The 18,048-nt window shown below is 42.2% G+C and overlaps 1 protein-coding gene across 4 annotated transcripts in view; it reads right to left on the reverse strand.

The window, feature by feature from the left end:
* ZNF143 (zinc finger protein 143) overlaps positions 1–18,048 on the reverse strand; it is a 58,820-nt gene that overhangs the window by 9,892 nt on the left and 30,880 nt on the right. For all 4 annotated transcript variants that reach the window (XM_032166645.2, XM_032166644.2, XM_032166643.2 and 1 more), the window contains 4 exons: positions 17,345–17,524; positions 10,132–10,359; positions 6,398–6,546; positions 2,314–2,475 (listed from right to left, as the gene is read on the reverse strand). In XM_032166645.2, the coding sequence (XP_032022536.1) occupies positions 2,314–2,475; positions 6,398–6,546; positions 10,132–10,359; positions 17,345–17,524 (719 nt within the window). The remainder of the gene's footprint in view (positions 1–2,313; positions 2,476–6,397; positions 6,547–10,131; positions 10,360–17,344; positions 17,525–18,048) is intronic.

Below are 18,048 nucleotides of genomic sequence, written 5' to 3' on the forward strand. Positions count from 1 at the left end.
CACTAGCAGTATATGAATATTCTAGTTGCTCCGCATCTTTACCAACATTTGGAGGTGGTGGTGCTGGTTGTTTCCTCACTAGTTTCTTAGGAGAAATCAACATTTGGTTTTGTTAGTCTTTGATTTTAGCCATCTTCTTGGGTTTGAAATGCTCTCATTGTGATGTTAATTTGCATTTCTTTGATGATAAAAGATGTGCACTTTTTGTGTTATGTACCTTTTGTGGAAGGTCTGTTTAATGAGCAACGGAATGATTTGTACATTTTAAAACACTTTTTTGGCTCATTTTTAATGGTTGCTCATCTTTTCATTGTTTTTTTTGTTTGTTTGTTTTTTTTGAGACGGAGTCTCACTGTCGACCAGGCTGGAGTGCAGTGGCGCGATCTCAGCTGCTGCAAGCTCCGCCTCCAGAGTTTGGGTCATTCTCCTGCCTCAGCCTCCCGAGTAGCTGGGACTACAGGTGCCCGCCACCACGCCTGGCTAATTTTTTGTATTTTTAGTAGAGACGGGGTTTCACCGTGTTAGCCAGGATGGTCTCGATCTCCTGACCTCGTGATCCACCCGCCTTGGCCTCCCAAAATGCTGGGATTACAAGCGTGAGCCACCACGCCCGGCCTTTTCATTGCTGATTTGTAGAAGTTTGTTGCACATTCTCAATACAGTCCGTTTTTAGACTTATATTCAATATAGTGTGTGTATATAGTGTGAATATCTTTTCCTCAGTCTGGGGGTTGTCTGATCTTTTTCTTAACAGTGTCTTTTGGCGAGCAGAATTAATTTTGATTAAGTCCAATTTATCAGTTTTTTTCTTTCATTGTTAGTACATTTTGAATACAGTCCAAGTAATCTTTAAGGTTGCAAAAGTATTTGCCTCTCTTGTCTTCTAGAAGCTTTATGATTCTGAGTTTTGCATTTCAGGGTGTATGAGACCACCAACTTCATTCTTTTTTCAAGAGTGAGACTCAACATTGGCCTTTAGCACAGTATAAGAACAGTTTTTAAATATATTATTTATTTTAAGGGAAATGAAAATTAAAACTACAAAAAATACATCAGATTGGCAAAAATTCAAAAGTTTGATACTACCATGGTGACTATGCTGAAGGAGAAGAGGCACTATCAAACCCTGCAGGTGAGAATGGAGACTGGCACAACCCTAGAAGGGAAGTTTGGCAATACTGACCACAATTACGAATGCATGTATCTTTGCACCAGCAATCTTGCTCTAGGAATTTATCTAGCATATCTACTCACACATATATATGCAAAATCACATGTGCACAAAGTTATGTGTTGTTTGAAATAGCAAAAGACTTTAATTACGGCACATCCATACAGTGGAATACAATGCAGCTTTAAAAAAACAGAATGAGGAAGCTCTCTATATAATGAAACAGAAAGATTTTGAAGATGTATTATTAAGTTTAAAAGACAACAAGAAGATGCAGAAAAGACTAGTTTACTATCATTAAAAAAAAAGGAGGCTGGGCATGGTGGCTCATGCCTGTAATCCCAGCACTTTGGGAGGCCAAGGCCTGGGCAACATAGTGAGACTCTTTCTCTACAACGAATAAAAATAAAAAAATAAAGAAAAATTAGCCAGGCATGGTGGTGCACACCTGTAGTCTCAGCTACTCTGGAGGCTGAGGTGGGAAGATTGTTTGAGCCTGGGAGGGTGAGGCTGCAGTGAGCCACGATCGTGCCGCTGCACTCCAGCCTGTCTCAAAAACCAAAAAAGAGCTATTATATTAGCTGTGGGCTAGTTAACAAAAAAGGTAAGGGGAGATCACTGTTTACTTATTTATATTTGTTTGTAATGCTTAGACCGGAAGAATACACAAAAAACTGATAAAAGTTGATTATCTGTGGAGGCAAGAACAAATTGATAAAGGCAGGTGTGGGATGAAGACTTTTCATTACATACCTGTATATATTTTTTGAGTTTTAAACCATATGAATATATGACATATTCAAAAAATTAAATAGTAAATTTTGCAATTTTTCCTAAGTATCTGATAATGATGATAATAGGAATAGCTACCACTACTGAACACTTAATATATATATATGGGCTGAGTACCTTATATACATTATCTCATTCAATCCTTACATCAACCTTATGGGGTAGATGCAACTAGCACCCTACTTTACAGATGAGGAAAAACAGGCTCTGAGGGTTAAGTAGCTAAGAAGTTGCAAAATATTATTCGCTCTCAATTTGTGTGCTTAACTGTTGTACCACACTGCACATCTATGTAACAGTTTTGGTACTGATATATGTATTGATTGATATAGCAGAAAAAAAGTAATTACCTGTTGCCCTTCTGTACCCTCAGCAGTAACCATAGCAACAGAGTGTGTTCCTGCTGAGGAGATGACTGCGTCATGGGCAGGGACTGTGATGGGCGTGCCATCCTGCGTTACCATTGTGATGGTGTTGCCAATGGCCTGCATGTCAGCTTGAGATATGTTGACCTGCAATACAGTGAATTTTACAAAGCAGTCAATGTTTCTTGTTATAGCTGACAATCTTACATAAGGACGGGGACTAATCCTTGTATAAGTTTGCCCTGTGAATGTAAATAAGCCTTTTAGAATAAAATAAACTCATTCAGTCATCAGAAAAATCAATACAATATTTCTTTTAACAATTCTTATATTTTTATTATTTTCTGATTATCATTATTTTTGGAGACAAGGCCTCGCTCTGTTGCCCAGGCTGGAGTGCAGTGATGCAATCATAAATCACTGCAGTCTAAAACTCCCGGGTTCAAGTGATCCTCTAGCCTCATCCTCTTAAGTAGCTGTGACTACAGCATGACCCATTGCTCTCAACTAATTATTTGTAATTTTTTTTTGTAGACATGGGGTCTCACCACATTGCCCAGGCTGGTCTCAGACTCCTGGCCTCAAGTGATCCTCCCACTTCAGCCTCCCAAAAGTGCTGGGATTACAGATGTGAGCCACCGTGCCGGGCAATACAGTGTTTCTTTTCTTTTTCTTTTCTTTTTTTTTTTTTTTTTTTTGAGACCGAGTCTCGCTCTGTTGCCCAGGCTGGAGTGCAGTGGCGCGATCTCTGCTTACTGCAAGTTCTGCCTCCCAGGTTCATGCCATTCTCCTGCCTCAGCCTCCCAAGTAGCTGGGACTACAGGCACCCGCCACCACGCCCAGCTAATTTTTTTTTTTTTTTTTTGTATTTTTAGTAGAGACGAGGTTTCACCGTGTTAGCCAAGCCTGTCTCGATCTCCTGACCTCGTGATCCGCCCACCTCGGCCTCCCGAAGTGCTGGGATTACAGGCATGAGCCACCATACCCGGCAATACAGTATTTCTTTTTAATGATAATCTTTTTTTTTTTTTTTTTTTTTGAGACGGAGTCTTGCTCTGTCGCCCAGGCTGGAGTGCAGTGGCACGATCTCGGCTCCGCCTCCCGGGTTCACGCCATTCTCCTGCCTCAGCCTCTCCGAGTAGCTGGGACTACAGGCGCCCGCCACCACGCCCGGCTAATTTTTTGTATTTTTAATAGAGACGGGGTTTCACCGTGGTCTCGATCTCCTGACCTCGTGATCCGCCCGCCTCGGCCTCCCAAAGTGCTGGGATTACAAGCGTGAGCCACCGCGCCCGGCCCCGGCAATACAGTATTTCTTAATTGCATTTCCTCCTCTCCATTCTTGTTGCTAATTTAGATCCTTATTTTTCTCCCATCTGAATTTCTACGAGAATCCAACTTCTCTCCAGGTATCCAGTCTAACCCTTCCCTAACCATCCTCTATGTTGACATCTTTCTAAAACAAAACAAAACGAAATCTTATTATGCTCTCTGCTGCTGAAATCCCCTGTGACTGCCCATCACCTATAGTTCAGACTTTTTTTTTTGAGAAGGAGTTTCACTCTTGTTGCCCAGACTGGAGCGCAATGGCATCATCTCGGCTCACCACAACCTCCGCTTCCTGGATTCAAGCAATTCTTCTGCCTCAGCCTCCCAAGTAGCTGGGATTACAGGCATGCACCACCACACCCGGCTAATTTTGTATTTTTAGTAGAGAGGGGGTTTCTCCATGTTGGTCAGGCTGGTCTCAAACTCCTGACCTCAGGTGATCCGCCTGCCTTGGCCTCTCAAAGTGCTGGGATTACAGGCATGAGCCATCGTACCCAGCCCAGACTTCTTACATAGCATTCGTGACCTTTCATGACCTGGCCTTTACCAACTTCCCCAGACTCATCTTCCACTACTTCTAAACTAGCAACTGACACTCCAGCCACAACTAGTCATTTGCAGTCCCAGAAAGTGCCATATTCTCTTGTATTTTTATGACTTTGCTCTTCCCTTCACTCTCTGGTGAGTTCATGAAAGTCCTTCAAGACCCAACTGAACACCCATTCTCTATCAGGATCTGCAAGATTACTTTAGGAAGAAAAATTTACTCTCTCCTACAGGGTGCCACAGCACTTTCTATATCCCTCAATTATATACCCCTCATTATGAAAAATTATTCATTCTAAAAGGGTCTCTCTCCTACTAGACTGTGATACCGCCCTTCCTGTGATTCCAACACTAAGTCCAGTGACCAAAATGTCTGGCATGGGGCAGGTGCTCAATAAATGTCTATCATTTGACTGATTAAAGGAATGGAATGGAAATCTAACTCCTGAAGGAAATGAAAAGGTTAAGTGTGGAGAAAGTACAACATTGGGATGGGAAAGATCGTTGTTTTGGAATATATGAAGAAGGATAAGACTTATTCTGTATGGTTGGAGAGGAGCCATGAGTGGATGATACAGGGGTGGGTTCTGGTCTGATAAATACTAGAATTATGGTGGCTCATGCCTGAAATCCCAGTGCTCTGGGAGGCTGACGCAGGAGGATCACCTGAGGCCAGGAGTTCAAGACCAGCCTGGATAACACAGTGAGATCTCACCTCTGAAAAAAACATGTTTTTTTAATTAGCCAGGTGTGGTGGTACACGCCTGTAGTCCTTTGAGCTATGATTGTGCCACTGCACTTTGGCCTGGGCAACAGAGTGGGACCGTCTCTAAAACCACACAAACAAACACTAGAATTATCCAACAATGGAACAGATTGCCTCTTTTAAAAATGTATTTATTTATTTATTTTGAGACGGAGTCTCACTCTATTGTCCAAGCTGGAGTATAGTGGCACAATGTTGTCTTACCCCGCCTCCTAGGTGCAAGTGATCCTCCCGCCTCAGCCTACCTAGTAGGTGGAACTACAGAGGAGAGCGCCACCACACCGGCTAATTTTTGTATTTTTAGTAGAGACGGGGTTTCACCACGTTGGCCAGGCTGGTCTCAAACTCCTGATCTCAAGTGATCCACCCTCTCTGGCCTCTCAAAGTGCTGTGATTATAGGTGTGAGCCACTGCGCCTGGACCCAGATTGCCTAAGACAGAAATTGCCTAATCACTGGGGGTTTCTCAGTAGTGGCTATTTCAGATCTGCTATAGTGGGAATTTTTCCTGTATAGGGAAGAGGGAGGTTATATAAAACAACCTCAAGAGGACCTCTGTATGTGATGATCTAATTCAAGAAAAAGTGTTAAGGCTGATGCAGAATTAAAACTTGGTTAATAATCTTGCACACCAGTCAGAGGACAAAGAGTATAGTGTGAAATTAGTGACATCAAAGTGAGGAAGGAGATAAATGAGAAGGTGTAAGAGCTTTATACTTTCTAATCCTGAGTATCAAATCAGGGCAGATTAATCATCAAACTCTGAGATGGGTAAGGAGAGCATTCTCCATGAAAGAGGCAGACACAGAAGGGTAAAGAAGCACATTGTGCATATTTCCACCAGGTATTAAGACAGCCTTTGCTAGAGCTTAAAAATGGAATCAAGGTGGAATTATTTTAGGCTAGTGATATCTAGAAAATAATAACAAGTTTGGCTATCAGAGAACAACCATTACACTGTGCTTTTCCTGGGGGAAATCAAGATACCTATTCTATCAACTCTGTGAGGCTAGTTGAGTGAACTCCTGATCTCTTAATGGTGCCATCATATGCTGATCACCTCAGCCAAATCTCTGTTTTCTCAATCTCACCTCCTGGATCTAATTAGCCACCAAATCCTATCCCTTTTCTGAGCTGTGTTTCACATGGATCCAGTACTTTTGAAGCCCTCAGCCTCTCTTGTGGCTGACCCTTATCATCTCACCTTTGAGCTACACCAAGAATACCATTTGGATTCTATAGTCACAAACCTTCTCTCTCTCCTAATCTCTCTGCAAGTAGTCTCTGTAAGCAGACTACTGAAAAACCTCAGGGTTTCCTAACTTTGTGCCTTGATATTTCAAAGCTTTCCTCAGTGGGGACCCAGCCTGCCTTTCAATCCCAGGTTCACAGAAAGATTTAATTTGTTTGGCTTTTGGTGGATACTTACATGCTGAGTCCCATCTTGGGATATGAGTGTAACTTGTTGACTCAGCCCAGATTGGGTTACTGTGGCAACTTGTGTAGAAACAACGTCGTCCCCTTCTACACCTGTAACATAGGTAATCTGGGACCCTTTAAGAACATCTTCACCTTGACCTGTTTAAAACAAATGAATCATTTATTTGACCAACCAACCAATTTGTTTAGAAAATAGGACATTTTAAATATTAAAGAGAAAATTACATAAATTAAAATGTACATGCATTATATTCTAAGTCACGAAAATGGCTTCCAGGACCTCCTTCCAATTCCTCCACCTCCACTTTTGCAAAGGCAAACCACATCAAAGCAGACCAAACAAAAAATCTTTCTACATCGAATTTAAGTGTTCTGATTTTTAGGGACCTGTTTTATTCTCTTAGTTGGAGTAATTACTTGATACTGTATGTGTATTAGGGGCAGAGAGGGGAGGAACTGGACAGGAAGAGTAGCAAATAACCCTTCAAATATAGCCAAGTATACACTAAATTCTCGCATTCACTTAAGAAGCTGTTAAAGGCCAGGCACAGTGGCTCACACCTGTAATCCTGGCACTTTGGGAAGCCAAGGCGGGCAGATCACCTGAGGTTGGGAGTTCGAGACCAGTCTGACCAACATGGAGAAACCATGTCTCTGTTAAAAATACAAAACCAAGGCCGGGTGCGGTGGCTCATGCCTGTAATCCCAGCACTTTGGGAGGCCAAGGCGGACGGATCATGAGGTCAGGAGATCGAGACCGTTCTGGCTAACATGGTGAAACCCCATTTCTACTAAAAATACAAAAAAAAAAAATAGCCGGGCGTGGTGGCAGGCGCCCGTAGTCCCAGCTACTCAGGAGGCTGAGGCAGGAGAATGGTGTGAACCTAGGAGGCGGAGCTTGCAGGGAGCCGAGATCGCACCACTGCACTCCAGCCTGGGTGACAGAACGAGACTCTGTCTCAAAAACAAAAACAAACAAACAAACAAACAAAAATACAAAATTAGCCAGGCCTGGTGGCACATGCCTGTAACAACAGCTACAAAGGCCGAGGCAGGAGAATCACTTGAACCCGGGAGGCAGAGGCTGTGGTGAGCCGAGATCGCACCATTGCACTCCAGCCTGGGCAACAAGGGCAAAACTCCATCTCAAAAAAAAAAAAAAAAAAAAAAAAGAAGCTGTTAAAAGTGGTTAAGACTATTTTCATTTTCATAAACATTAACCACAAAGCCAGAATGGTTTGTAAACACACCCACTGATCCTAAACTTGGTCTTTAGCACAACTGATTGATTGCAAACCATCAGTACACAATGACCTCACTGTGTAAAGACAATGTATGGCATATTATCTGAGGTATGGTTAATAATTTAGTGACATAAAAGGAACCTCCATCACTTCTTCATTTCATAAAGAACCAGCAAGTAAACAGCAATTTCAACAGTCCATTACTGTTATAATTGTCAACCAGGAAGATTCCTGGTCCCTCTCATCTTTCATCACTTTCTACCTCCCATGAAGTCAGAAAGAGAGCAAAAAACATGTTTCCCCCTCAAAGGACGTAATATGCTAATCTAAGAGTACTTCTCAAGTCAGTGGTTAATCCATGCACTCATATGGCTACAGTCATCAACGTGTAATTTCCACGACAGATATTACTTCATTCCTTTTTGTTCTGTTCCACAGCTATTTATATACTATTATTCCGACAGGTTACAAAACCCAGTGGATCATGTGAGAGAAAACGGAAATCCATCTCTATTCTTGGAAAAACAATCTTAGTTTTGTTTTTAAATAAAATGTATATTATTATATTATAGACTATTTTCTAGAATATAGGAACTTCCAGGCTGGGCGCGGTGGCTCACGCCTGTAATCCCAGCACTTTGGGAGGCCGAGGTGGGTGGATCACGAGGTCAGGAGATCGAGACCATCCTGGCTAACACGGTGAAACCCCATCTCTACTAAAAATACAAAAAATTAGCCAGGCGTGGTGGCGGGCACCTGTAGTCCCAGCTACTCGGGCGGCTGAGGCAGGAGAATGGAATGAACCAGGGAGGCGAAGTTTGCAGTGAGCCAAGATTGCGCCACTGCACTCCAGCCTGGGCAACAGAGCGAGACTCCATCTCAAAAATAAAAAAATAAAAAAAAATAGGAACTTCTGACAATCTGAAATATCAACATTTAAGGAAGAGACTTGAGGAAGCTTAGAAAAAGAGTCTTGCAGGCCGGGCGCGGTGGCTCACGCTTGTAATCCCGGCACTTTGGGAGGCCGAGGCGGGCGGATCATGAGGTCAGGAGATCGAGACCACGGTGAAACCTCGTCTCTACTAAAAATACAAAAAAATTTAGCCGGGCGTGGTGGCGGGCGCCTGTAGTCCCAGCTACTCGGAGAGGCTGAGGCAGGAGAATAGCGTGAACCCGGGAGGCAGAGCTTGCAGTGAGCAGAGATCGCGCCACTGCACTCCAGCCTGGGTGACAGAGCGAGACTCCGTCTCAAAAAAAAAAAAGAAAGAAAAAAAAAGAAAAAGAGTCTTGCAAACTTAAGTCTGATATCATTAAAGCCTGCTTTCTAACTGAAAAGACTCAGCAGTTGTTGTAGGATCTTCTTATTTACTTCCTTTCTCTTAGCAATTGTCAAATATATGGTACATTATTATTAACTGTAGTCACACGCTGTGCAGACCTCCGGAACTTATTCCTCCTAACTGAAACTGTACTCTTTGACCAGTATCTCCCCAATTGATGTTAATATTTAACCATGCACACTTACAGTGTTTTGGCTAGAAAATAATCACCATGAAGACTAATGGAATTGCTATTATCCTACCACCACCTAACAAATACCTGAAAAGACAAATCAGGACTACAAGGAATCATCTGAGCAGATGACCTGTTCTTTCCCTTATTCTCCAACAAACTTTTTCCACCTCAATGTTTTTCAATGCTTCAATATAAGTTGTTAAAAATGAGAAAAGATGCCTTCTCTTAATTTTCAAATTTACTTCATTTAGGAGGTACTCAATGAAACTGTAAGACAACTTGCTTTGTGTTTTAGAAAAACCTACTTCCTTTTACCTACTTACCTATGCTTATTTACCTGAAATAATTCAATGTAATTCTCTAAAATATTTTTCCAAGGGTTTACTGAAACACATAATTTTGTCTCTTACAATAACATACTTAATAGCACCTGAATCAATTAAGAGTTATTTGGGAGTACTTCTCTACTGTTACGATTAAGACCAACATCCTTAATGGACCCAAACAGTCTGGCTGCCCCTGCCTCGCTCTCCAGCCTTGTTTCATGCCACCTTCCCAGGCAGAACTGCCCTACTAGCCAGGCTTCATTATCTCCAGTTTACTTTGGTCTCTCCAACCTCCTGGCTTTCTGCATGTGCCGTTCTCTCTATTTGGAACATTCTCTTGCCTTTGCTTCCTGCTTCGCATCCCAGCAACCTCTGCTTCTTCATCCGGTTAACCCCTATTCAACCTCTGGATCTCTCCAAAAATCCCTTCCCTTGACCTCCCAGACTAACATTCCCTTCTATACATCCCAGAGCACCACATACTTTTCTTCAATAGCACTTACTGCAGCTGTAAATTATGTTTGTGTGATTATACGAATGACACATTATGATTTCGGAAAATGCTATGAATCATAAATTATGTTCATAACTGTTGATTCTCAAACTCAGAAACAAAATATAGTAGACAAAACTCTCACCTGGGGGCGGCTCAAAGAAGGCTTCCTGCTCCTCCTCGATGGGCTCAGTGTCGTTGTGGGCTGTCCGTTTGTGCATGGCCAGCGTGGAGATCTGCTTGTATGTCTTCCCACAGTGGTTACAGTTGTAAGGTTTGGAATGAGTGTGGACAACATGATGTTTGTACAAACTGGAATATTCTGTAAACCTTTTGTCACACCCAGGAACTGTACAAACATATGGCTTTTCCCCTAAAGAGCAATACCAAAAAAAAGTTCAACTTTTACATATGTAGGCATAATCATTCCATACTTCCCCCCCAGGGGGTAAAATACCTCTAAAAATAAAGAATTGCCAAATCCCTCCTCATCCCACCATGAGGCAGCACACAAGAAAAGATTCCCTAACTATGGTTTTGACTTGACTCAAAAGGTAGTATGCATCCTTAGTGCTGTCTCCATGCATCAACACTAGGTTCTCCTTAATCTCAAAGAATGAGAAAAGGATGGAGATTTTGCCCAGTTTAACTCTAACTTTAATGAAACTGTAATTTATGGTTCCCCATAATTAGATAATCTAGATACTGTTGGTTATACTCTATTAATAATGACAATAATAAATGCTATTATTGTAACTTATGCAGCTTCCTAAGAATTTTATAAAGATACTAAAAAAGTATTTTCTTTAGAAGTCTATTAAACCTAGTTAGATATATCAATACATCTAAAAGGACAAACATGTTTCATTTAACTTAACCTGACTTCTTGCATCCAATCAAAAGCTACTGAGTATTCACTAATAGCAAGCAGGCAATACATAGGGAAGTAAATAATTTTTGTCCCATGAAACAGCTTGAGAACATTATAGGTAGTATATATATTTTTAGAACTTTTTATTACAGAAAATTTCAAATATACACAAAAGTACAGAGAAATAGTACCCTATGTACCAATCATCCAGCTTCAACTATCGATTCATGACCAATATTGTTTCTTATATTTACTACCCATTTCCCCCTTCTTCCTGACCAGGATTATTCTGAAACAGTTGCAGGTAACATTCTTTTTCTTTCAGACTGTATACCTAAAAGATGGGTCCCAGTTTAAAAAATATGTAAACAAAATTAATAATAATTACTTAACATCACAAAATATCTAGACAGTGCTAACATGTGGTGGTGTAGGGACCTAAAACTGAAAGCAAACTGGAACAAATTAACCTAATTGTTTAAATGAATACTTTTAACTACACTGAAGGGGTTGGGGTGGGGGAACAAATAAATTAATTAAAGTAGCTCATTTACACAGTATTCGACTTATGCCCTCAGTCTTGGGCTCAGTGGTGAGAGAGGGAAAAAACTGCAAACAAATATTCAGCTCATTTGTAGTAGGCTTGTTTACTGTAGTGGTATGGGTGAAGGGATTCTGAAACTATTTTAGATGGAATAAAAGACTGAGCAAATCAGTAAATATTTCAAATACTGCTGTAAGTAAGGGCTCCAGCTGTGGAAAAAGGCGAATACAAATATGGAATGGGGGAAGAAAAAAAAAAAAAGAACCCTGGGGTGAAATGGAATTGGAGGTATTGGTGTGAACTCAAATTTTTAAAATGTACATATGAAAGTGTGTATACATATGCATGTCCTGGTTTATTCTCATTCGACACATTCCTTGGGTAACTGCACCTTTCCCAGTGGTTCTAAACACAGTAAACTCACCCAAAAATAAGATATCACGCTAATGTACCGTAACAGAAGTCTTACACATAAAGTAATTGGCGATTGCTTCCTGTCCTCTGCCCAGTTCCCATTCTCAAAGCAGGCAGGTTAATGTTATTATTTTGGTGGATGGTTGCTGAGATGTGGTGAGGGCAAGAGAAAGGGCTGCCAATTTCAACTTGGAAAAATCAGCCCAATTGATATTTAGGCTAGAGCAGAAACTGCCACTAGGTGGCACCAAACCACAGCCAAGAGGCGAATGGATTTGGATTGAGCTTTTGAGCTCCCTTACTGGCTAGTTACATAGCCTCACGAGCCTTGCAAAGAAAAAAAAAAAAGACTGCATTTCACAGGTCTGAATCTTTACTCTACTAGATATTGTGACCAGTTGTTGTAGCAGTTACCTGATCATTAGCCAATCTTTTCTTCCAGCCCAGACCTACCTCTTAGGTCAGACCAACATTTAAAACTGCATACTCTACTTCAATTATTCTCAGTCTACTAAAGGACCTGGGGAGCTTTTAATACACACTGATGCCTGGGCCTCACCCTAGTACAATTATGTCAGAATCTTTGCAGACAGCATCTGGGCAATCAGTCTATTTTAAAGAGATACATTCAATATGCAGCCTCATTTGAGAGCACTGCTCTACCTAAATGTTCCAAAGACATCAGTATGGCCAAACTTAATGTAGGCATCTCTCTTATTGAATGCTAATTTGCCCATAAAATGTGTTGAATGGCTAGCTTTCAGATAATTAGTCTGTATTCCATTGCTTTTTTCTTTTCTTTTTGAGACGGAGTCTCGCTCTGTCACCCAGGCTGGAGTGCAACGGTGTGATCTCGACTCACTGCAACCTCCACCTCCCGGATTCAAGTGATTATCCTGCCTCAGCCTCCTGAGTAGCTAGGATTACAGGCAGCTGCCACCACACCCAGCTAACTTTTGTATTTTTTGGTAGAGAAGTGGTTTCGCCATGTTGGCCAGGCTGGTTTTGAACTCCTGACCTCAAGTGATCCACCCACCTTGGCCTCCCAAAGTGCTGGGATTACAGGCATGAGCTACCGCACCAAGCTCTATCTATATTCCATTAATTTAAATGGGAAAAACAATGTTTTCCCAGCCCATCCAAAAAGCCCCAGCCATTTTCTCCAAATATTACAAAAAGGCACTTAAGCACATATATTTTAATAAGAAGCACTTAAAAGATGAATTACCTTTTCCTTTTTTTTTTTTTTGTGATACAGAGTCTCTTTCTGTCACCCAGGATGGAGTGCAGTGGCATGATCCTGACTCACTACAACCTCCACCTCCCAGGTTCAAGCAACAATCCTGCCTCAGTCTCCCGAGCAGCTGGGACTACAGGTGCCCACCACCAGGCCTAATTTTTGTATTTTTTGGTAGAGACAGGGTTTCACCATGTTGGCCAGGCTGGTCACGAAACCCTGACCTCAAGTGATCTGCTCGCCTTGACCTCCCAAAGTGCTGGGATTACAGGTGTGAGCCACCACACCCAGCCATAATTATTTAACAGTAAGTGAACTCATTCGTAGGTACATGTTTATGTACAGCACACAAAAATTGCGTATCAGGGCTGGGCGTGGTGGCTCACGCCTATAATCCCAGCACTTTGGGAGGCCGAGGCGGGTGGATCACCTGAGGTCAGGAGTTTGAGATCAGCTGGGCCTACATGGTGAAACCCTGTCTCTACTAAAAATACAAAAATTAGCTGGGCGTGGTGACATGCGCCTGTAATCCCAGCTACTCGGGAGGCTGAGGCAGGAGAATCATTTGAACCCATGAGGCAGAGGTTGCAGTGAGCTGAGGTCACGACACTGCACTCCAGCCTGAACGACAGAGCAAGACTCCATCTCAAAAAAAAGTCTTTGGGCCAGGCATGGTGGCTCACGCCTGTAATCCTAGTACTTTGGGAGGCCAAGGTGGGTGGATCACAACATCAGGAGATGGAGACCATCCTGGCCAACATGGTGAAACCCCATCTCTACTAAAAATACAAAAATTAGCTGGGCGTGGTGGTATGCGCCTGTAGTCCCAGCTACTCGGGAGGCTGAGGCAGGAGAATCACTTGAACTCAGGAGGTGGAGGTTGTAGTGAGCCTAGATCGTGCCATTGCACTCCAGCCTGGGTGACAGGGCGTGACTCCATCTTAAAAAAAAAAAAAAAAGAAAAAAAGAAAAAAAGTCTTTTAATTTTGAATTAACACAAGTTTACTCTTAATACCAGTAATAAAACAATATATTAAAAATTTTCTCATAAAACTAATGCATATCCTGCCTTACTCTTACATTTGCCTTTCCATTCTCACCCACCAAAAATACATCCACAAAATGGAGCATTAAAATTAAAAGCTTCTATACTGCAAATAATATCATCAAGAGAATAAAAAACCAGCCACAGAATGGAAGAAAATATCTGTAACTCATATATCTAATAAGAGACTTGGATCCAGAATTAAAGTTATACAACTCAGTAATAAAGACACAACCCAATTTTAAAAATGGGCAAAGGATTTGAATAGACATTTCTCCAAAGAAGATATACACATGGCTAATAAATACATAAAAAGATGCTTTGGCCAGGTGCGGTGGCTCACACCTGTAATCCCAGCACTTTGGGAGGCTGAGGCGGAAGGATCACAAGGTCAGGAGTTTGAGATTAGCCTAGCCAACATGGTGAAACCCTATCTCTATTAAAAATACAAAAATTAGCTGGGTGTGGTGGCAGGTGTCTGTAATCCCAGCTACTTGTGGGGGCTGAGGCAGAAGAATTGCTTGAACCTGGGAGGCGGAGGTTGCAGTAGGCCGAGATTGCGCCACTGCACTACAGCCTGAGTTAACACAGCAAGACTCTGTCTCAAAAAAAAAAAAAAAAAAAAAAAAAAAAGGCCAGGCATGGTGGCTCATGCCTGTGATCCCACCACTTTAGGAGGCCGAGGCAGGTGAATCACCTGAGGTCAGAAGTTTGAGACCGGTCTGGCCAACATGGTGAAACCTTGTCTCTACTAAAAATACAAAATTTAGCTGGGCATGGTGGCGCACACCTGTAGTCCCAGCTACTCAGGAGGCTGAGACAGGATCAATCAATTGCTTGAACCTGGCAGGCGGAGGCTGCAGTGAGCCGAGATCACACCACTACACTCCAGCCTGGGCGAGACAGAGCGCAACTCCATCTCAAAAAAAAAAAAAAGCTTCACATGATTAGCCATCAGAAAAATGCAAATCAAAAGTCAGAATGAGATACCAATTCACACCTACTAAGATGGCTATAATAAAAAAAGACAGATAACAACAACAGTTAGCTGGGATGTGGAGAAACTGGAACCCTCATCCATTGCTGATAAGACTGTAAAATGGTGCAGCCACTTGGGAGAACAGTTTGGAAGTTCCTAAAATGTTAAGCATGGAGTTACCATACGACCCAGGAAGTCCACTCCTAAGTACACATCCAAGAGAAATGAAAACATGTCCACATAAAAACTTGTACACGAATGCTCATTGCATATAAGGGATACATGACATATGTAATCTATTATTATTCTTAATAGCCAGAAAGTGAAAACAACTGGTGAATAAACAAAATGTAGTACATCCATATAATGAAATACTATTCAGTTACTGAAAAATGAAAGAATTTAAAAGATACTACAACATGGCTGAACTTCAAAAACATTATAGGTGACTCATGTCTGTAATCCCAGCACTTCGGGAGGCCGAGGCAGGTGGATCACAAGGTCAGGAGCTCGAGACCATCCTGGCTAACATAGTGAAACCCCGTCTCTACTAAAAAATACAAAAAATTAGCCAGGCATGGTGGCGGGCGCCTGTAGTCCCAGCTACTTGGGAGGCTGAGGCAAGAGAATGGTGTGAACCCAGGAGGCGGAGCTTGCAGTGAGCCGAGATCATGCCACTGCACTCCATTATGCAAAGAGAACGAAGTCAGACAAAAACCCCCCACATATTGCATGATTTCATTTATATGAAAATATCCAGAATGGGCAAACTCATAGGAGGGAAAGTAGATTCGTGATTGCTTACAGCTGGGGGGTGGGGTGGGGAAAGGACTGCTTCTGAGTATGGAATTTCTTTTAGGGGAAATGAAAATATTCTAAAATTGATGATGGTTGCACAACCTTGTGAATATACTAAAAAACACTGAAACACATACTTTTTTTTTTTTTTTTTGAGACAGAGTCTCGCTCTGGCTCAGACTGGAGTGCAGTGGCACGATCTCAGCCCACTGCAAGCTCTGCCTCCCGGGTTCATGCTGTTCTCCTGCCTCAGCCTCTGGAGTAGCTGGGACTATAGGCACCCGCCACCACGCCCAGCTAATTTTTTGTATTTTTAGTAGACATGGGGTTTCACCATGTTAGCCAAGGATGGTCTCGATATCCTGACCTTGTGATCCGCTTGCCTCGGCCTCCCAAAATGCTGGGATTACAGGCGTGAGCCACCGCACCCAGCCCATATACTTTAAATGGATGAATTGTATAGTATGTGAATTATATTTCAATAAAGCAGTTTACCGAAAAAAAAAAAAAGAATATGGCCGGGCGCGGTGGCTCACACCTGGATTCCCAGCACTTTGGGAGGCCGAGGCGGGCAGATCACCTGAGGTCGGGAGTTTGAGACTAGCCTGACCAACATGGAGAAACCCCGTCTCTACTAAAAATACAAAATTAACCAGGCATGGTGGCACATGCCTGTAATTCCAGCTACTAGGGAGGCTGAGGCAGGAGAATCGCTTGAACCTGGGAGGCGGAGGTTGCAGTGAGCCAAGATCGCACCATTGCACTCCAGCCTGGGCAACAAGAGCGAAACTCCTTCTCAAAAAAAAAAAAAAAAAAAAAAGAATATATCCATAGACCACCCCTCCCCCTCACAAGCTTCACAAAGTCCAGTTTAAGAAGTACCTTAACTATGACAGCACAACACACAAGGCCTTTGGCTACCTCTCAGAACTCACCTTGTACAAATCTTCTACATGTACTTAATGCTCCTGTCATATGGAACCACTGAGTATCATGCTTTTTCATACCTTTGTGCCTTTCACCATGGCATTTCCCCTGCCAGGAATACCCTTCTCTCTCATGTGGCAAACTTCAGGATTGAGTCTGTATGCCGAATTTCCCTCAGAAAGCCTTCTCAAAATGCTTCTCCCATTCCTGCAGAAGTGACTGCTCCCCTCTCTGCTCCCACAGCATCTTATCCATATAACGGAGACACTGCAGCAACTGTATGTCTACTATCTCTTCCCAAGTAGCCTGCCCTTGACAATGTCTTATCTCTCTTTCTATGTTTGATGCCTGGCAGGAGATAATAACTGTTGAATAAATGAATGTATGACTGTTAAGGTGAAACTTTTTCAAGTTGCTTAATCTCTTCCCACCATGCCAAGTGATAGAAAGGAGGGAAGAGATTAGTTGGAAACGGTTTCTGGAAAAGGCAGGAGTTAAACTGAGCCTTGAAAGATAAAAGACCAAAAGATCAGAGACTGTTACCTGTGTGTATCCTCACATGGTTTTTATAATTTGTTGCACTGGCAAATGCCCTCCCACATCCTGGCTCTGTGCAGTAATAAGGTCTTTCTCCTGTGTGTGTCCTAACGTGCACTTTTCTGATATTTGATGTTGTAAAGGACCGACCGCAGCCTTCGAAGGGACACTTAAAGGGCCTTTCTCCTGCAAATATAAAGGGTAATACATTAAATGGTGCAAAAACATATAGAAGATTGAAATGTCTTATCCTTCAATCCTGCCTAGGATTATGCTCAAGACTCTAGCCTTCTTGTGCTGAGCTTCCCTTTCAGGCATTTTTCTGGGGCATTGGGGAAACAGCATCTTCCACTCCAAACTTAAATTTACATAAGAAACTGGGAATGGTATTCAAAACTAATCACTGATTACATAGCTCTCCAGGATGGAATCATCCAGGTAGGCAAAAAATGAGCTGAGAAAAGCAGAGAGAAAAACATAAGAAATATAAAAGAAAAGTACAGTCAGGAACGTGAATTAAATTACAACAAACCCAGAATTCCCTAAAAGCTTGTATCCTACTTGATTTATTCTACAATATCTTGCAGGAAAATAATTTTTGCTCTTTAAAAATACGGTGTTTTGACCAGCCTGGCCAACATGGTGAAACCCTGTCTCTATTAAAAATGCAAAAAATTAGCTGGGCGTGGTGCCGGGCGCCTGTAATCCCA

Source organism: Hylobates moloch, unplaced genomic scaffold, assembly GCF_009828535.3.
Source record: "Hylobates moloch isolate HMO894 unplaced genomic scaffold, HMol_V3 SCAFFOLD_11, whole genome shotgun sequence".
NCBI lineage: Eukaryota > Metazoa > Chordata > Mammalia > Primates > Hylobatidae > Hylobates > Hylobates moloch.